Below are 22,260 nucleotides of genomic sequence, written 5' to 3'. Positions count from 1 at the left end.
TTGATTATATTTTCACTAAATTATTACTTCAATTTTAACCTATCCACCCCTTGAGCTCTTCTTAAGCCTCAATGGCCTACTTGTAAGGGTTCCACCGTGACACCTACCATACTGTTGGGTCCAGCCCATTTGTTGGGTTGGCCCATGTTAAAAATGAAGCTAGGTCGATAGTGGAGAAGATGGAGGGCAAAGAGGTAACTTTACAAGGTGAAAGTTTTTCTCATTCCTTGGTAATGAGAATAGGTTATGTTGGTGATTAGAGGGATAATCCAGAAGGGGGAGAAGAAGGAGAGAAGGCTAGGGCAAGGAGATTGGACGGCCAAACCTCGCCGGATCTCACTCAAACTCCGGGAGAAGACTCCTTGCAAGAAGCACTACCTATTGATTAGGTTTGATCCTTCTATTTCTCCCTACTTGTTGTTTGTTAGCCATCTTGATGATGATGATGATGTTTGTCCTTGTGCTTGTAAACCTCTAGTTAGCTAGAGAAGATCCATTGTAATCCTTTATTGACCTAGTGGATACATGTTAAGAGGCTCTAAGGAGTCCCGTGGTTTTTCCCTCGATTTGTAGGGTTTCCACGCTAAAAATCGTTTCTTGTGTTGTTGTATGTTTGTTCATCTCATTCTAACATGAATGAGGGGTTTAATAGCTTTTTATGAGTTGTTTTGAAGCTTTGAAGCCTTGTAGAACCTTTGGGAGGACCTTTGAAGCCTCAAGGAAGACTTTGAATGCATTTTGCAGCCTATGCGGGCTGCATACGGGCCGCACGGAATCTCCAGTGAGCTTCACGGGGTGTATGCGGGCGCATGGCCCCCGTATGTGAACAGTGTTTTTGCTACAGTGTCGTGAACAGTACCTGGTGAACAGTGTTTTTGCTACAGTGCCGTGCAGGCAGAGAGACTCACGGGCAAGCTTGCGCCCGCGTAGATTTTCCAGTGAACTTCACGGGCAAGTGTGCGCCCGCATACCGGCCGCATGTGAACCGTAACAGTGAACAGTAACAGTGCTACAGTATATATTGCTACAGTAAATTCCGCAGTTTTTCACTGTTTCAAAACCCGATTAAACCCCAACAAGTGGTATCAGAGCGTTCAGGTTGGTTATTTGTTGTGAATTGAGATGGCCGAACAAGCTTCATGTGGGATGATAAAGTTATCTCAATCGAATTATTCGATTTGGAAGCGCAAGATGCAAGACTTGCTAATTGTAAAAGACTTGTACATGCCGGTGATGGGCAAAGAAAAACCGGAGAAGGTGAGTGAAGATGAATGGGAAATTTTACATCTAAAAGCTTCTGCAACAATTCGGCAATGGGTAGATGTAAACATCTTTCATCACATTTCCGAAGAAGTAAAGGCCGATGAACTTTGGAAAAAGTTAGAAGGCATGTATGAGAAGAAAGCACCTCCGGGGAACAAGGCCTCAATCATTCGAAGGCTAGTAAATTTGAAAGTACAGAGATGGAAGAAGTATGACAGAGCATACTAGTGACTTCCGTGGCTTAGTGAACCAATTGACATCTATGAAGATGACTCTTGAAGATGAGTTGCAAGCATTGCTACTCCTAAGTTCCCTGCCGAGATAGTTGGGAAACTTTAGTGGTATCTCCGAGCACTTCAAAGACCGGTGGAAAGCTAACCATGGAAATGGTTAAGGAGAGCCTAATGAGTGAAGAGGCTAGGAGGAAAGAAAAAGGTGAAACTTCCTCGGTGTTCTTGTTTTCGGAAAAGCCGGAAGGCCGTGGTAGAAGCAAGAGCGAGACATCCTCAAGGTTTTGGCAACAAAGACACATCCGAGGCGGATCAAAGAACAGGGAAAAAAACATCAAGTGTTTTTCATTGTAACAAGATGGGCCACATGAAGAGGGAGTGCGAGCTCCTCAAAAGAGAGCAGAGTGGTGGAAGTAAAGAGGAGAAGGAGACTAATCACAGTGAGCTACGGATGGTGACATCAGTGTCATTTGTGATGATGATTGTATTAATCTTGTGAGCCAAGAGAGTGACTGGGTGTTTGATTCAGGAGCTTCATTTCATGTCACTCCCCATGGTAACTTCTTTTCTACCTACTCTAGTGGTGATTTTGGAAATGTCAAAATGGGTAACAGTGGTGCATCGAAGATAGTGGGTATTGGAGATATTTGCTTGGAGACCAATCAAGGGCTCAAGCTAGTACTCAAGGATGTTAGGCATGTTCCAGACATTCGCCTAAATTTGATATCCACAGGAAGACTTGATGATGATGGGTTTGTCAGTTGGTTTGGTGAAAGTAAGTGCAAGCTCACCAAAGGTTCACTAGTGGTTGCTAGAGGGAATAAGGCAAACACACTCTATGTTATGCAAGCTAAGTTACACATAGGGGAATTGAATGCAATTCGAGAAGATGCAAGCATTGAGCTATGGCATAGAAGACTTGGGCATGTTAGTGAGAAAGGGCTACAACTTCTCTCAAGAAGAATCTTCTACCGAATATGCAAGGGCATCTCTCAAAACATGTGTGGATTGCTTAGCGTGGGAAAAACACATAGAGTGGCATTTCATTCTCACCCCCCATCTAGGAAATCAAATATTCTTGATTTGGTGCATACTGATGTTTGTTCTATGCAGGACAAAACACTTGGGGGTGGACACTATTTTGTGACCTTCATTGATGATCATTCAAGGAAGGTCTGGGCAACTGTTTTGAAGACCAAAGATCAAGTGCTTGATGTCTTTAAGGATCTCCATGTCAAGGTTGAAAGGGAGACAGGAAAAACAGATTGAAGGCGATGAAGAGCAGATAATGGTGGTGAATACGAGAGGGCCGTTTGAAGAGTCATCGAGACTTCATGGAATCGGGGCTTGAGAAGACTCCAGCCAAGACACCTCAACTCAATGGTATGGCTGAGAGAATGAACAGAACAATTGAAGAGAGGATCAGATGCATGCTCTCTCATGCAAAGCTTCCTAAGTCCTTTTTGGGGAAGCTATGAGGACTGCGATGAGACATGATAAACCTTTCTCCAGCAGAGCTCTAGATGGTGATGTGCGAGCAGTGTGGACTGGGAAAGAGATCTCCTATACTCACTTGAGAGTATTTGGGTCATGAGGGCTTTTGTTCATATTCCCAAAGATGAGAGGTCCAAGCTTGATGACAAAGCAAAGCGATGTATTTTTCTTGGGTTATGGTCATGAGGAGTTTGGCTACGATTGTGGGATCCAGCTAACGGGAAGGTTGTCGGGGAGCGGAGATGTTGTGTTTCTAGAAGATCAAATGACCGATCTTGATGAGCGAGGTGAGACCTCTAGTTCCTCGAGTTGAGTTTCCCTGTTAGTGTTGATTCGGTTCCTTCACCCTATACGTGAGTTCAGCTCAAGGGGAGATGTCCAAGAAAAATGGTAATGAGACTGTAGAAGTGAAGTTCCTCCGATCGAAGATGTAGAGCCGATTGAAGAAATTGAAGAAGCATCTCCAACGCCACCCAGTTGAGACCCAGTGAGAAGATCTACTAGAGATCGTCATCCCTCTAGTAGATACAAGATACAAATGAATATGTTATGCTCAAGTGATGGAGGAGAGCAGTGAACATATGAGGAAGCTATACAACATGAGAAGAAGCGGGGAGTGGTTTGGAGCCATGAAGGAGGAGATGAGTTCCTTGTGTGAGAACCACACCTATGACTTGGTGAAGCTTCCTAAGGGCAAGAAGGCCTTAAAGAACAAGTGGGTGTACAAGTTGAAGACTGAAAGTAATAGCTCACAACCAAAGTACAAGGCAAGGTTGGTTGTGAAGGGGTTCAGTCAAAAGAAAGGTATCGACTTTTGAAGAAATATTTTCTCCGACTGTGAAGATGTCATCCATCGAGTTGTGCTTGGTTTAGCTGCTAGTCTAAACCTAGAGGTGGAACAACTTGATGTGAAAACCGCTTTTCTTCATGGTGATCTAGAGGAGGAAATATATATGGAGCAACCAGAAGGGTTCAAAGTCAAGGGAAAAGAGAATCTAGTGTGCAGGTTGAAGAAGAGTTTGTATGGACTCAAACAAGCGCCAAGGCAGTGGTACAAGAAGTTTGACTCCTTTATGATGACTCAAGGGTACACTAGAAGTTCAGTTGATCATTGTGTGTTTGTGAAGAAACACTCAAATGATGACTTCATTATTCTTCTACTCTATGTTGATGACATGCTTATTGTTGGTCGTGATGCAAGCAAGATTGAAGACCTGAAGAGACAGTTAAGCAAGTCCTTTGCTATGAAGGACTTAGGTACAGCTAAACAGATTCTTGGTATGAAAATCTCCCGTGACAGGATGAATGGGAAGTTGTGGTTGTCTCAAGAAAAATACATTGACAAGGTTCTTGAGAGGTTCAACATGAAGGAAGCCAAGGCTGTTTGTTCTCCACTTGCAGGTCATTTTAAACTTAGCTCAAGTCAATGTCCTTCAAGTGACAAAGAGAAGGAGGAGATGAGCCGAGTTCCTTATGCATCCGCTGTTGGCAGTTTGATGTATGCCATGGTGTGTACGAGACCAGATATTGCTCATGCTGTTGGTGTTGTGAGCAGATTTCTCTCAAATCCGGGAAAGGAGCACTGGGCTGCAGTGAAGTGGATACTGAGGTATCTAAGAGGTTCTTCCCGGGTATGTCTGTGTTTTGGTAAAGGTGAACCCATTTTATATGGGTATACAGATTCAGATATGGCAGGCGATGTGGACTCCAGAAAATCAGTTTCAGGGTTCATGATGACTTTTGCAGGGGGAGCTGTTTCTTGGCAGTCAAAGCTGCAGAAGTGTGTTGCATTATCCACCACAGAAGCTGAGTATATTGCAATTACTGAGGGTTGCAAGGAAGCTTTGTGGATGAAGAAGTTTCTTGAAGAATTGGGTATGCAACAAGAGAAGTGTATTGTCTATTGTGACAGTCAGAGCGCCATCCATCTTTCCAAGAATTCAACATTCCATTCGAAGTCCAAGCATATCGATGTTAGATATCATTGGATTCGAGATGTTCTTGAATCTAAAGAGTTGTACTTGGAGAAGATACACACTAGTGAGAATGGGGCCGATATGTTCACCAAGGCATTATCCAAGGAGAAGCTTGAAGCATGTCGGGAAAGAGCAGGATTGCTAGAACCCCCCAAATGGTGCTGAGGGGGAGATTTGTTGGGTCCAGCCCATTTGTTGGGTTGGCCCATGTTAAAAATGAAGCTAGGTCAATAGTGGAGAAGATGGAGGGCAAAGAGGTAACTTTACAAGGTGAAAGTTTTCTCATTCCTTGGTAATGAGAATAGGTTATGTTGGTGATTAGAGGGATAATCCAGAAGGGGGAGAAGAAGGAGAGAAGGCTAGGGCAAGGAGATTGGACGGCCAAACCTCGCCGGATCTCACTCAAACTCCGGGAGAAGACTCCTTGCAAGAAGCACTACCTATTGATTAGGTTTGATCCTTCTATTTCTCCCTACTTGTTGTTTGTTAGCCATCTTGATGATGATGATGATGTTTGTCCTTGTGCTTGTAAACCTCTAGTTAGCTAGAGAAGATCCATTGTAATCCTTTATTGACCTAGTGGATACATGTTAAGAGGCTCTAAGGAGTCCCGTGGTTTTTCCCTCGATTTGTAGGGTTTCCACGCTAAAAATCGTTTCTTGTGTTGTTGTATGTTTGTTCATCTCATTCTAACATGAATGAGGGGTTTAATAGCTTTTTATGAGTTGTTTTGAAGCTTTGAAGCCTTGTAGAACCTTTGGGAGGACCTTTGAAGCCTCAAGGAAGACTTTGAATGCATTTTGCAGCCTATGCGGGCTGCATACGGGCCGCACGGAATCTCCAGTGAGCTTCACGGGGTGTATGCGGGCGCATGACCCCCGTATGTGAACAGTGTTTTTGCTACAGTGCCGTGAACATTGTTTTTGCTACAGTGCCGTGCAGGCAGAGAGACTCACGGGCAAGCTTGCGCCCGCGTAGATTTTCCAGTGAACTTCACGGGCAAGTGTGCGCCCGCATACCGGCCGCATGTGAACCGTAACAGTGAACAGTAACAGTGCTACAGTATATATTGCTACAGTAAATTCCGCAGTTTTTCACTGTTTCAAAACCCGATTAAACCCCAACACATACTAAGTGGCTGGGGCCTGCTTTAGCTTATCTCAAATCAAGAAAACATCACGGAGTTCATTAGGGTTTTCATAAGCTAACATCACCCCCAATAAACTCATGCCTAGAGGCTGCAGTGGGCTTGTATGGCCATAGTGAGTTTGAGTGAGGGTGAGGTGAAGCTACATGGATTTTTTTTTGGGTTAGATGATCCTACAAATATTAATAATAATTATAGTATATATATTTTATTTATTTAAAAAATTACTAAATTGATAACCGTTAAATTGGAAAAATGGAGGGTTAATATACAATATTTACATTTTTTTTAGAAAGTATATGGGTTATTATATAAATATTAAAAATTTTAAAGGATCCATATTCTAGATCTCACAGTTTTGTTTTGGCTTTCTGTTTGCGTTTGCGTGTGTGTGTGTGACAATTTTTGGAAAAACTTAAAAACTAAAACTGTTTTTCTCTTCTTGATTTTTAATGTTTTTAGCTTTTATTATTTATTTATTTATTTATTTAATTTATTATTATTATTATTTTCTCCTCACCTTTTATCCAACATTAAAAAATTTGATTAAGTTGTAAAATCAATTTCAATTTTGAGTTATTTAAGATAATTATCTTTAAATATAAATTCTTTAATAACATTTCTTAATTTTAGAGGATTTCGATTGATTATTTATATTATTTCAACTATTATTGTTATATATATATATGATTTTTACATAATAGATTATAATATTATATTTATATATTGATTTTATTTATATATATATATATATATATATACTTTGCCACTAGGCCGAAACAAGCGTATTGTTGGCTCGAATTAGAGCAAGCTTGCCTTGGCCTTAATGAGCTCATCCAATGATAAGGAGCTACTTGGGGAAATTAGTGATTTTTCAAAAATAAAAACATTTTCAATGTATTTTTTTGAAAAGGAGGCATTTTCAAAATAACCTAGAAGATATATTAAAATTGACATGCTCACCATTACTTCATTACACTGGTCATCTGACAATCTAATAACTAGTCTTAATTAATAAGTTGTACTAGTAGGACATGATAAAATTAAAGCAAACTAAGTTGGTAAGCACTGATGGGATAGCATTGAGTGGCAGAGGGAGTGTAACACCTTTGGGCTATGATGGCATTGACTGCTTGTGTTGGATGGAATGAGTCCCAAAATATGAACTTATCCCTTGCATTGCATGGTTGTTGGTAGGGTAAGCAACTCATTGTTCCACCATACTTTCCACTCCCACAACATGCTTCATTTGTCACTGTAAACCCTGCACAATTTTATTAAAAACAAAAACAAAATATAATTAACACATTAAGTCATACTCATGCAAGTTTGCAACATTTTATATGTATATATATACATGTGCATTTGATATTAGAGGTTTTCACTTGCTACTTTGAAAAATTAAAAATTAAAAAATTACTTGTCATTCCGGGAGCGACTTTCTTTGTTTTTTTTTTTTCTATTATTTAAATATAATTTAATTATGTCATGCATATTACAATCAGAAATTAAATATAAAATATAAATGTGCATATTTTTTTAATTTAAAAAATCACATAAATAATTTCATTAATATATATATACATATATTTTATGTATCAATATCAAGTAGAGAGGTAGGTATTTCATTCTTTTTTATTCTCAAAGATTAAGGATTCAAATTCTACTTGTGGTTTATTTAAAATTTAAAAAACAAAACTAATATTTGATGATATGTATTACAAATGAGATTCTACAAGGCTAAACATTAAAACTACTTCCAACAGATTATAATTACAAACCTCTGTATATTAATAAGACTCTAATAAAATTTCTTTATTTGTGAGTTAATAAAAATTTCCGGAGTTCTAAATTTTGTGTAGGACGTAAGCAATGAACCACACATATAAATAGTTAAAACAACAAAATTATTTGCAAAAGTAATTAAAGCATTGTAAATTAGAAGTTATATAAAAAGGGAAAAAAGTAAACAACCAAGAAAATTTAATTGAGTAAATGAACTCACCATAATTAGAAGGGTTATTAACCATATCAAAGAAGGTATCATAAGTATTATGGTAGACAAAAAAAGAGCCAGGCAAAGTGGAGTTGAGACTTGTTGAAAGTGGCAACAAAAGTTGGTTGAATGCCGAGACAATGTCATTAACTCTTTGAATGCAGAGTCCAGTGGTGCTGTTGTTCATTGAGAGCTGGCTTGGAATGCAACCCAGTGGTCCAATCCCCACAAGCACCATCTTTCTTGCCCCCACTCTATACAATCTCTGCATGCATTTCATGTTGGAGTGTGGATGGTAAATATTACTTCATAATTATCTAACTATTTAAAAATCAAATTGAAAAAAAAATAATTTAATTTTACTAAGACCTAGTTTAAGTTGTCATAATTAATCTAGTGTGTCTGGTGTAAGAGTATTAGTTTGTTCATCAACCCATCAAGATGTGAAAAGTTTGTCCCAGTGAGTATATTTTTTTATCAATATATTAACACATGGTTAATTCATGTATCTAACCTTGAAGTTAATTCTTTTGTGCTTAATGGTAAGTAGTTATAAATGATGAATTCCCTGGTGAAAGATTCATGAGCATGTGTGTGATATTCATGGTGTGTATGTCAGATGTGTGCAGAGCTTTGAATTTTTTACTTTGTGTCTCTCTCAAAGGACATTTGTGAGTTGTTCCTGTTGAAGTTGATTAGTTTGAAAGTTTTTCTTTTTTCTTTTTCTTTTTTAATTATAAATTCTGTATCTGTTTCTAAACTAATTAGAAATAGGTTGGAACTGATTTTAGAGCATGTTTATTTCGAGATAAATGATAAATAATTTAAATTTCCTCTATTTAATTTTCTTTCATATTATAAATTATTTCTCTAGCTCTAACAAAAATAAATTAGATCTAATAACAAATTTTAGTTTGAAATAAAAGAAGCGGCTACCATTTCTTTTTTTATTAAAAAATCAAATGTGAAAGTGTGACAATTTTATATTGTTATATTTCTATCGAAAAAACATAAAAGGTATAATTATGACATTCTTCATTTCTTCCAATTAAAGAGACCGAAACTTCTAATTCTATATTTCTAAAGAGTTATTCCCAAATAAAGATACTCTAATAATATAAAAATTAAATGAAGATTTGAAAAAAGAAAGCTAGTAAAATGAATAATAGTTTTAGAATTACTGTTAGTTGATCAGTGAAAGTGTTGATGAGGAGACGAGCAAAGACTTTCGGAGAGTAAATTTTGCTACTAGTGTACATGTTGGGGAGGAGATAGTTATTGATGTAGTCATTGCTACCAATGTTTATGAGAAATATCGAATTCGCCAAGTACTTTGATAGAACTTCATTGTCCGAAATTAACATTGGCAACTCCAATTTTACCGTCTTCTCAAACAATTTTATTTGTCCATTGAAGGCCACTCTACCTCCCTGTGAATTACAAACAAACAACTCAAAACAAACAACAATTCTTTACATAATAGATAATATATAATCATTTTTGTCAATCCTCATGTTTGTTAATGATTAAAAAAAATACATAATATTTAATGTACGCAAAAAGTAGGCTAGCTAAGTGTAAAGTTATTTAATGGCAAAAGAAAGAAGACCTACCCAATATATAACAATAATATATATATGTAACAATAACTCATGATTATAAAAACTTGTTTGATTTTAAAAGCAAGAACATATAATTATGTATAAATTAAACATCATAATAAATCGCTAACATTCAATAATTGAATAAATATTTTTAGCAATTGTCTTTATAACGTTGTTTGTCACCTTTTTCAAAATAAATAAATAAATAAATATTTTTTATGCATATTTTTAATTTTGAAACAATTATTAATTATATCATAACATTAGCACTATATATATATATATATATATATATATATATATATATATATATATATATATATATATATATATATATATATAAAACAAACGTAATATAAAATAGAATGTTACATAATGTCTTCCTGTCTCATCAAGGATGCCGGCAGCGGCGGAAGCATAATTCACCCCCTTCAAGATCTTCATTGTCTTTGACTGCAAGCTCAGGTATGGTGGTGGAAATGGAAAACCTAACCACTTTGCTGCACTTAAAAACATTAATTATTTATACATAAAACAATTAATATTAAAAATCCTAAGAAAGAAGGAATTACATATATATATATATATAATGACAACTCTCAAGTTGTCTAAATTACCAGCATAGTCCATAACTGTAAGGCCATTAGAGAACCTTCCTGTAGGCATTCCATAGTCAATGCCATAAGGAAAATAGTTGGCCTTGGCAATGGAGGGTAAGTGGTTGTTGTTTCCATTATCAATCAAAGAGTCTCCAAAGATGAAAATGGCAGGAGCTTTGGCACATTCAGAGATAGGAATGAAGAAGCTAATCATGATCACTAGAAGTATTGAAAGATTAGTACTGAAAGGAAAACAAACTCTCATGTCAAGATTGTAGTTCTTCTTCTTCTTCTTGTTGATCAAATCCATCTCTCAAGCTTCTTTGAGATTTAGAGGATGTTGTTCTATTTCTTGTTGTAACTATATAGTATATATATAGATCATGTTAGTATTTAATTCTTTACCATAAGAGTTATATTGGTGTGGTGATATTAATGATCTTTGTGGGAGAGTATTTATTGAAAAAGGACTTTCCTCATGGAACTCATCCAACCATGAAAAATATAAATGCTCTATGTTTGGATTTTATCCATATATATATATATATATATATATATGTTGCCATTGTTTTTGTGTTAGCAGAGGTCTTTCTCATTTTTTTTTTAAATTTTCTTGTATTTATCAAATAAATACACCACATTAAACCAAAGTTTATTAACACTCTACATAAATACTTAAAATGCCCTCTCAAGTGGCTTTCAGACCGCAGGAGTCCTCATGTTCAAGTCTCACAAACTCCTAGTCCCAGAAGTGATTGATTAGCTTTCTTCTAATTAATCATCTATTGTTATGCTAATTTTTTTTTAAGGCCATTTACTAACTTAAAAATATTCAAAGAAAGAGTACTTCTAATCACCTACTATACCCCAACTCATGATTTTTAAATTAACAAGATGTTGGTTGTATTTGCAACTTGAAAAAATTGGAATATTCCAATGATCTGTCTCCTGATTAGATCACTTATTAATCATTTCTGGGGAAGAGACTGAATTAATAATCTTGATGTAGTTTAATTATATTGGTAAGTAAATTTTGTTTAGAAAAAATCTTATATTGATTTTAAAAATATAGCATTGCTCTTTGTTACAATCTCTCTTCCTCTTTATAAAAGTCTCCTTAAATTGCTCTTGTTTCGAAGAAGGAAATCATGGGCATTATACGGTCTAATACAACCATGCTGCTTGGGTTTCTCCTGATCTCCTTGCTTGCCTTAAATGACTTCATTGTTCATGCAAACCATGGTATTTGTATATATATACATATATGAATGCTTTCTCTAGTTCTTATTATTTCTCATTATTAATTAATGAACTTGTTTTATTATGCAGTGAATGGATTATTAATGCAAGGTAGAAGCATTGATCAAAAGGTGAGTATTGTTGTTTATATATACATATATATGGTCTTGATTATAAATTTCATATCTCATGCATGGTTGTGAACAGGTTGGAGAAAAGAAATACAACTACATGAAAGTATCAGAAACAAGAAGCAAAATGATTGGAAGGAGAAAGATGGGAGTGAATTACTATGTGGAGGAGAAGAAGGAAAGCTCAATGAATACAGGTGCAAATTAACACAATATTATAATTATGTTATATAAACCTCATTAATTAAGGAATTAAGTCAAGTTATAAACTCTGATGCATTACACAAGTTAGGAAAGAGTTCTATTTAATTAACAATATGTACTACTAATTAACACTTGTCTTAATTGATCCTCTTCAGTTAAAAAACAAGATCTCTTAAAAGCTGCAACTCAAGAGATCTTCAACATGATGAACAAAGACTATCAATCGCCAAGACATCGACCTCCTGTGCCAAACAACATACCATCTTCCCATCCATAAGCCCTCAAGTCTCTATAAAGTGGAAATGTGAGGTATATATATATGTATCTTAATTTTTATCATCTGAAAGTTGTAAACCTTGGTTTATGTTTCTGTTTAACAATTTCACTGCATTTTGCACTTGTTGTCATAGCCTTGTCATGAAGAAAAATAACTGTTAAAGAGTTATTATTCTTGAATGACTTGAATGACTCTATTCCAGTCATAAAGAATTGTTATCTTTCATGTCTGCCAGCCTTCATTGGAAGGTTGTTTGGGATTTTTCTTTTTTACAATTTCTATTCATTGTTGTTAATTCATTGTTATTATTATTATTATTATTATTATTATTATTATTATTATTATTATTATTATTATTATTATTATTTAAAATAAATGTATAATCCACTTCGCGAGGTTTTCAAAGAAAATTTTTAATTTTTTTTTAAATTGTTCTATTGCATTTAAGTCTATTAATAAAAAAAGATTCAATAGCATTAATTTTGTTAAGGCATTAAATTGGTTTTATGTTAAAAAATCAATAAAAACATGTAAAGAAACTGGAAATCTTTCCTAATTTTTTTAAAACTTTTTTGTTTAAAAATATTTAAAATGTTTATTTGATATACCATTAAATATGGGAACTACAAATAAATAAATAAATAAATAAATAAATAAATAAATAAAGAGAAGAAACCAATACCATACCAATAGATAATATTTCAAGAAAATATAGCATTTTATAATTTTATTATACCCTTGAGGAATTTTAAAATTAATTATCATTAAGTGAATACAATAAATCTCAATCAAAATAAATTATTAAAAAAAAAAAGAATTAAGTGCATGTTGTAACGTAATTACTGTTAATAGGAAAGATTATATTTTATGTCATTAATTTTGTTAATAGTAGATTGGTTTACCGTTAAATATTTAATAAACCTTACAATGAAAACCAATTGTTTAATATTCGGAAAATGGAAATCTTTACCCAAAAAAAAAATCGTGAGCAAATTAAGCTTATATTTCAAAAAAGCAATGAAAAAACATTTTATAATTTAGTTATGCCTTTGAGGAACTTTATAATTATAACGAATTCCATTCAAAAGAATTATTTATAAAAACCTCAAGTTGTATATTAATTATTGTTATTAGAAAAGATTTAATATCATTAAATTGGTTTAGCATTAAATATTTAATGAGAGACTCCAATCAAAACTGATAATTTTTGGAAAGTGATACATTAAATTAATGGGTTTCAAGGGTATTTGTGCAAAATAATAATAATAATAAAATCACACATTTATAAAAGAAAAAAAATAATAAATTATGGGCTTTTATATATAGTGGTACATCACATATGCAAAACAACCTAAATAGTTAATCTGATATTCTTCATATATTCCCACTCATCTCAATAAACCTAATATGATATAGGTTCTAGTGAGCAATTTTTTTTTAAAAAAATTTTAAAATAAAAGGTGAAAATGATATACCAATAGTTTCACAATCATACACGTTAGGTTAGCCTATTGTAGAAGAAAATGAAGAGACTAAAATAAATGACATTAAATGATAGAGGGGTGTTCATATTGGCCAAATTAATTTTAATGAAAATTAATAACAAATTTTGAAGTGGTTTCTATTCCAATTAATACAATTCCCTTTCTCAGTATAATTTTGTTTTTCACATAAGAATTTTATACTCTCATGTATCTATAATGTTACTATTTTGTTTGTTATAATTTATTTACTTTTATAATTTGATTGCTCATTCATTTGTTGTTTGGTTGTGTTTCTTTTGTTGCAAATCTCACATATGTTTAATATGTTCTTATTTAGATAAATTTACAGATAGTGGAAATTAAACTAATTAGTATGTGTTCTACCAAATATTTTTTAATCTATTTTTTTAAATTTAAAAGCATAATAACTGAGTTTTGTATGAATTTATATTCTAATCAAGAATATGCACAAAGTAAATTTTAGAAAGAAAATTTTAGAATTGGTTGAAGGCATGTTAAATCAAGCAATGAAACTTAGCATAAGACTTTGGGATTTCTTATTCGAATTCCACACAAATTATCCTTTTGACTTTTGTTGAAATAGATTTTGATATAAATGATTATAAGAAGAAAATGAAATACTTATACAATTAAAAAAAATTACCTTTCACTTACTGTTCCTAATTGTCGGAACGTGCATAGAATGATAGGTTTCACATCCTTTATGAAGGACTTGGGCTCAGTCGAATATAGTTGCGTGTGCAAACTTCAACCTTGATTCCATGATAACAAATTTAATGGAAATATTATGCAGCTAGGTTTTCTACATATATGTTATATAATTTTAAATTACATAGTGGGGTATACACACAATATATATCTAACTACAATTGTTTTGTATAGATAAGTTTTGATGGACATGGGATATATAGGTTAATTTTTGGATTGGTCACTAAACTTTGCTCGTTTTTCAGTTTGGTCATCGTATTTCAATTTGTTCCAAATCAATCATCAGACTTTAATTTCATTTCACCGGCCGGTTACCTAGAGAATTTCGATCCCCAATTGCTGATGTGGCCACATGAGAATCCTAATCATCCTCACCGGGCCACGTTATATGTCTCAAGTGGCAAGCTGACTCAGCTAACTAAACCCAGTCAGCAAGAAGATGCCGCATTGGCATCTTTTTCTCTGGTCTTAGTCTTGGTCTAGTGGAGATCCAGAGATATTCTCCTTCTTCTTCTTCTTCTTCTTCTTCTTCTTCTTCTTCTTCTTCATTTCCACCGGATGACCCGGTTCATTCATTGACGAGGAAGGAGGCAAACAACCTGTCTTTGGAGCATTGAGATGTCTATGAATTGAGAGATACAGCCGGATGGGGAGGAGGTACCAGAGCACTGTAAGTACATGCTTGAAAACCCTAGCCATGTACTTAGCTTATTGCATTGTTTGTGAGCTATACATTACAAATGTGGTGTTAATTGAAGTTAGGGTTTACATCTCCAATTAGGGTTCTGACTTCTTTTTGGGGGGTTTTCCACCAAAAGCATTGTACCCTGTTTTTCTCTTTTTGTTTCCCAAAAGTAATGTTTTGTTTTGTACAATAGTTAAAGAAGTTGTTTTTCTCCTTTGGTCCTATTGCATGTATGTGGAATGCAAATTATATTTGATGCAATGAAGTTTTGCAAGTTAATTTAAGCAATTATCTCTTTTTTTGTTTAAAGCTTCTGTCTATATGTTACAACATGTAATGACAGCTGTCATGCCTCGACTCTAGCCGAGCATATGGCAATCGTCACGACAACAAGGAGTGGACCCTACAACATCCCATCTCCTAGTCACCATAAGGCTCAAACAAACCTGTTAACACAACTCACTAAAGAAGGAAATAATAATGACAATAGAACCAGCCAAGGTTCGAAATATAACCAGAAAGTACAAATACAAAATACATGAACAATACACAAAAGATCAAGTCTAGTAGATCCATAGAGTTTACATGCACACTACAAACTAACCTAGACAAGGGGAATAGATAAGTCAGTCTACTGCCTGCCCATCACACTCAATCCAACATTGTAGTTTGAGAAAAAAGAAAAGAGAGTGGTGAATAACATATGTTACCCAATGAGTGGTGACAACATAGATATTACAGAGTAATAAAGCATTTCAAATAGTAATTACCACAATAATAACATAAAAGGTAGCACCAAATATTCAACAGATTAACAGTTAACACAATGATTTATAAATAGTACAAGTAAGTAACATTTTCCAACACATTGAGCACAGCTCAAAAGACAGGCAGGCCTCAAACTATTCTCGAGCTAAACATGGTCGTGACTAGCTATGGGACCACCAAGGTGTTTTACAACTTTTTAAAAATTCAAAAAAAAAAAAAATGCTGCCTTCCTTGGTGTTGGCCATTGAGATCCCCATGTGGTGACCCCGGGTTTGTCGCATAAAAGAATCCCCTGTCAATGGCTCCATGCAGCTCTTGACCAAGGTAAACTCAGGGTTAACCACGCCGCCTCCCATCAGGCCGAACAGTGGGATCCCCACTGCAGTGTCAGACTAAAGTCCATAGTCACTATCAAAACCAAATGCCACAATATAATTCTTTCCAATTCCAACTCAAGAAATCCACCATACAATGTTTAAATATGGAAAAGTACATCAAACAAGGTTCCATTTGCAAGTAAATACATACACATGTAAACATGCTTCTTTTGAGATAAATATGCATAAGTATACTAGGTTTAACCATTTCAAATAAATTCATGCTCAAAATATACATATATCAATGATATCTGTTTTATCATCAAATTTATGTTATAAAACACATAAAGAAATACTATAATACTCTTATTAAATCTATGCAATTACGAATTGAACCACTCACAAAACTAATTGTCTAGCCTTCAGACGCGCTCACTGGTCGACAGTTTCCCTCCCTTTGGAGGATGCTTCGCCACCTAGATATAAGCAGGGAAATCAAGAACCAATGAACACAATAATGAAAACTAAAATGCATGCGAATGCAATGTTACATGTCGAACATGTAACTCTAGGGTTTTAGGGGAAAATGACATCATTTTGGACCCAAACGACTTCAAACTAGAGTAAATCTAGTTCCAATGAATTCTAAGTGAAAAGAGATTCAATTTGGACCAAAGAAATACAATAAAAAGCCAAAAAAGTCTGGTGCTACAGTAAACTCGGGATTGCAATAGTAACCAAGAAATTGCTATAGTAAACCGGCCCTTAAACAATGGTTTCTTCCCGATTTACATCATCAAATCAAGAAACTTTTCCACAAGCATTCATACAAATGAATAACAACGACACTAGCTTCGATTTAAGTCTAAAAACAACCCAAGTCATGGGGTATTCCTAGGTTTTCAAAGATTTAAAAAATGATTAAATACGAGAAAATAACTAAAGAAAAACCTTGGATGGAAGCCTCACCGAGCTCAAGAGGATGAGAGGAAGAAAGTAGAAGCTTTGATTCTCAGGAAAAGCTCGCCGGAGAATTTTTTTTCCAAAGTTGGTTGCTTGGCCGAATGAAGGAAAGAATGAAAGAAGGAGAAGAAGCCACGTTGCTCTTATCCTCTTGTTTTTTTAAACAAGAGAAATGACCAAAATGCCCTTCTAATAGAAAATAAAAAACAAAAAGGGTCCAAAAGACTGAATTACCCTTGTTTTTTTGGCTAATTCTCACACAAATCTACTATGGCAACATGCAAGAATGTCACTATTGCTAAATGACCATTTTACCCTTAATGCATGCACAAGAATCTAAAAAGGCCCGAGGTCTAAAATCAGGATAGAGTACAACAACAACCTTCCTTTTGGTTAGGTTTGCTAAATTTAAACGTTTGTTTGTACCCAACTATAAGCTTTAATCAGCACGACCCATATTTGAGAAGTCTGCCAGTATCTGGTTCTTTGTCTTTTTGGACCCAACTATAAGTTTTAATGAAGCTCTTTGCAAGTTAATTGATTATTTTTGTTAGGTGTGATCAATAAAACAGACACTGGACATATTAGACATATGTGTGTGTGTGTGTGTATATATATATATATGTTGGTTTTAGGTGGCTGAGTCGAGCTAACATTTGTGAACAACCATGAATTTGATATGATTGTGTTTTAAAATCATATCTTTGGTATGACCACAACTTATATATGATTGTTAACAATATATACATACTATAAAGTTTATCCCTTAAGAGCCTTGACATGCCATTTGGAGCTATTTGATTGGGTCTGGGATTTTTTTAAAAAGATATTTGGAAGGGATGTTCAAGTTATTTTATTTTTTATTTTTGTAACACGTAATGCAAGTTGAGAAACGGATTTTAGTTTTTGTCTTTAATTACTTTTTAGTCCATATTCAGTTTTAATAAAGTCAAGGATGTTATTTGCAAATAAAGCACAATCTCTTCTAATCCAAGCAAACCTTAACCTCAAAATCTCTTTCTCACTTCCCCTTTTGTTCTTATCTTCGAATCACTGGCATAGCCGACGCTGAAATGGATGGCTCAGATCGTCGTGCAAGCGAGATGGCGACTAGATCCGACGGCAGAGGAGGAACGAGCATTCACATCACGGAGTTAGACGGCATCATCAATGTTAACTCAATGTTCATCTTCGCCATTCTCTAGGGTTAGCGTGGAACCCGCTCAATGCCAGTGCCACCCTCGGCACGCTGGAGTGCGTCACCGGAAGCTGTAGGTAATTCCACCTCTTTTTCAACACAGTGTTTGGTACATGGGTGTTTTTTTTAGTAGTTGTTTTGAGAGTTCCGGGTATGTTCCAAGGCCCTGACCGAGTTCTTGGAGGCCAATCCTTTTCTTCGTAAGACAATACTTGCAACTTACTTTTCTTGAAAACACGCTACCGGCGGTTCTGGAGCTCTTTCACTCCAGGTTTTTTCAAATTAAATGATTGCTATACAGTTTTGATTCTTCTACACTAACTCCATTGTTATTCAATGTTGTTTCAGAATAGGTTCAAACAACAACACGATAAAAAGATTATTGTTGTTTCTAGATTTGTAGAAGGTTTTTTTAAACAATTTTGTGATGATAATTAACTCCTATAGGCCACATATACCTAGAAGCTAATGACTATCTAGGATAATAAATGAAAGAAACACAACCATATCTATTCATAAGGGCTTATTAGTAACAATCAATTATTGGTCAATCATGAAGCTAATCGATAATTCACTAAAAAAATGGTAATATTCTTCTACAAATAGCCACTTCCATGATGTTAGAAGTGGTTATCATCGAATGCTCCTAATTACAAGCTTGGCCTTAGTATTGCTTTGAGGTTTGCAGCTATTTATTTTTGGCTTTTAGATTTAATTTTTTGATGTCCATTGATGTTTTCATAAAGTTTCAATTGTTGTATGTATACAAAAATATGAATTGAAATCATCTCTCTGACGTTTGTTTCAATTAGATAATATAAATAACTAAAAATCTTATACCTCACCATAGTACAAATTAGATTTTCCAATGATTTTTTAGCAAATCAACTATGTTGCTTTTATATGATTTGATACAACAATAGTATGAGTGTATGTATACATATATTTAATAATAATAATAATAATAATAATAATAATAATAATAATAATAATAATAATAATAATAATAATAATAATAATAATAATAATTAGATAGAGAAAAGAATCCATTATTTTTTAACAAAAAGAGTATGCTACTTTTATATGATTTAATACAAACACAATATGTCGGTATGTATGTGAATATATATATTTATATATATATATATATATATATATATATATATATATATATATATAACAAAAAGAACATTAGGTAGATTAAACAACCCATGAACATCATCATATAGGTTATAGCCATGAAAATCACTGTCGGATGTGGAACTTCCAATTACTTGGCCCCCAAAAAAAAACCTTTTAACAAAGAACATTAGGTAGATAAAACAACCCATGAACATCATAATATAGATTATAGGCATGAAAATCACTATCGGATGCCAAACTTCCTATTACCTCACCGAAAAAACAAAAATTTTTACCTAAAAAAAAATTCCCCCCAAACAAAAATCAGGTAAAAAATAGGTATATACATATATAATAATTGTTATATTGTAACATACATTAAGGACCTAAAGACCGATAAGGAAACACTATCAAATTGACCTAAAGACCGATAATGAAACACTATCAAATTGTTACTAATTGTGATGTTCTTCGCCTCAATCATAGTGTCATCCATTTGTAAAGCTTAAATTTCATAAGAATTTCAAATACAAAAGTGCATACCTTTGTTGGAAGTTTTGTTTGAAATAATTAAATATTGAAAGGAAAGAAATACTTATGATGGATAACATAGATTATGATGAGTGTTATATAATGGTCGGGTATGATTAATGCTTAATATTTGTAAAGCCTAATAAAGCAATATCACAGTACATGTCTTTGTCGTGGAAACAATAATATACAACAATTTATCATCTATAGTTCAATCCACATATATATAATAATATTTAAACATAATAACATACATTAATAATGACCTAAAGACCAATAAGAAAACTCTATCAAATTGTCACTCATTGTGATGTTTGTTTCTCTCAATCATAATGTCATTCAAGTAGCCATGACTGTGACTTGAATCTTTGTATATTAAAACTTTGGATGGTTGCATATGAACAGTATTAGGAAACCATGTCATGCACAGATGTGGACAGATTAATGAATAATTGAAGTGGACTCTTAAAAAGACCAATAGGAGAAGATTAACGATAATATTCTTCTTAGAATCATAAATTAATTTATGTACAAAGACATGGTATGTTCTTATGTCATTAGAAAGACAAATCTTTCTTGCAATGACATTGTGCCTCTTATATGATGTTTGTTATTTGTGGTTATTTAAATGTGATTACTAAATAAATTGTAGAGGGGAAAATTTTAGACATCCTATCACAAAATCTCTTCTTTCTCCACTAATTCGTACGATGATATTTTGCATACATAATATATCGATTAATCATGTTTTTTTTTTTACTTTACACAAGTCATGCTATAAACTTCAAGTATATTTCCTAACTTAAACCCCCCGGCCAAAACTAGATAGTCAAGATCAGAGTAACAAGGATATGGGATTGTTATGCCTCAACTTCAAACAGGTTTCTTGGTATTGCATTCTTGGCAACTGATACCCAGGTGCTTAGAGATAATTTTACAGATATACATACTTATTTAATAGCTTTAATTGATATAACATAAATCATTGTGCATATACACTGTAATTTACAATGGACACATCATTTCTAGGGAGATGCAATACATGTCCAAATTAGAGATTTTGATTGCCCAAAGTTTCAAGAAAAACTTATTGAAGGTTCAGTCTACAAGATTGCTAAATTCCAAGTAGTTCGACCGAATGTCCGATATTTATCAACAACAAGACAATTTGCTATTCTTTTTATCTCATTACCCAGCTGGCATTAATACCTAATGATCCTACTTCCTATCCTCGGTATCACTTTCAATTTCTAGATTGGGAAAAAATGGCACCGCAAGCAAATTTTGACAAATATTTGATAGGTAAAATTATTCCTACAAAGTTAAAATATATATATTTTGTAACTATAAACTAATGTATGAATTTATTATGCAAATGCAATTGGAACTCTAATATCCATTGGCCTAATTCTGAGTGTTCAATTGACCAAATATGAAAATATTGTGGAGAAAAGAGATGTTATACTAAAAGAAGCAAGGTAAGGAAAAGGAGAAAAATTAAAAAAACCGCATTAATTGTACCATCTCATCAAATTTATGCTTATTTACATGCTCTAATAAATATTCAAAATAAGTTCGTACTAATTTAGCAAGTTTTCTTTTGTCATAAATGGACATAAATAAAACCATCAAGTAGTGGTGATGAGTTGAAGATAACAGTATGGTAATCAACTTTTCCTCAATTAAATGGCAACAAACTCCTTCAGATCCGACCAAATCCTGTGCTTCTCTTTGTTGGAACAATTATAAAGACATTCCAAGGTAAGCCAAAGGAAAATAATTAAATAAATTCATATAAATATTGCAAAATAGTAACATCCTCTAATTGTTGATTAAGAATAATATATCTAGCTTCAACTTCTGCCACAATGATCTATATCAATTTGGATATTCCTGAGACAAAAGCAATACAACAACAATAAGTAAATCATTTACAATAGAACTTACTCAATATTATCATTATTATTACTTTAACATGTTAAATAATATTTATCATTTAATGATAATGCAGACAAAAGCTTGGAGAACAACCAATGCAATTACTAGCTTTATCAAGTCAAATTCCAAATATGCAACAAAGAATTCAAGAAGCTAAATATGCTACAATTTCTCAAATGTTGCAATTTTCACCTGCTACAATTGGTGCAAGTATACCAAATTTAATCAAATTAAAAAAACCGCAAAAAAAAGACATTATAGGGAATTAATACAATTGAACTAAAACTACCAATATGCCTATTCCACATAGAACGCAATATTTACATGTGATGCTTGGGTAGAGAAAATCGATACTTCAAATGGTT

General features: G+C 33.7%; 1 protein-coding gene across 1 annotated transcript; it reads right to left on the bottom strand.

Moving 5' to 3' along the window:
* Window positions 1-7,048: 7,048 nt before the first annotated feature.
* LOC120256841 (GDSL esterase/lipase 7-like) lies at window positions 7,049-10,631 on the bottom strand. The gene is made up of 5 exons (XM_039264514.1): window positions 10,328-10,631; window positions 10,083-10,210; window positions 9,288-9,536; window positions 8,116-8,371; window positions 7,049-7,374 (listed from the first exon to the last, which is right to left on the bottom strand). The coding sequence occupies exons 1-5, from the start codon at window positions 10,617-10,619 to the stop codon at window positions 7,154-7,156; spliced, it is 1,146 nt and encodes a 381-aa protein (XP_039120448.1). The 5' UTR covers window positions 10,620-10,631; the 3' UTR covers window positions 7,049-7,153.
* Between the last annotated feature and the right edge of the window lie 11,629 nt (window positions 10,632-22,260).

This window comes from Dioscorea cayenensis, chromosome 3 (genome assembly GCF_009730915.1).
Source record: "Dioscorea cayenensis subsp. rotundata cultivar TDr96_F1 chromosome 3, TDr96_F1_v2_PseudoChromosome.rev07_lg8_w22 25.fasta, whole genome shotgun sequence".
Taxonomy (NCBI): Eukaryota; Viridiplantae; Streptophyta; class Magnoliopsida; order Dioscoreales; family Dioscoreaceae; genus Dioscorea; species Dioscorea cayenensis.
The sequence above is the reverse complement of the archived record's forward strand: the minus strand, read 5'-3'. Positions and strand labels throughout refer to the sequence as shown.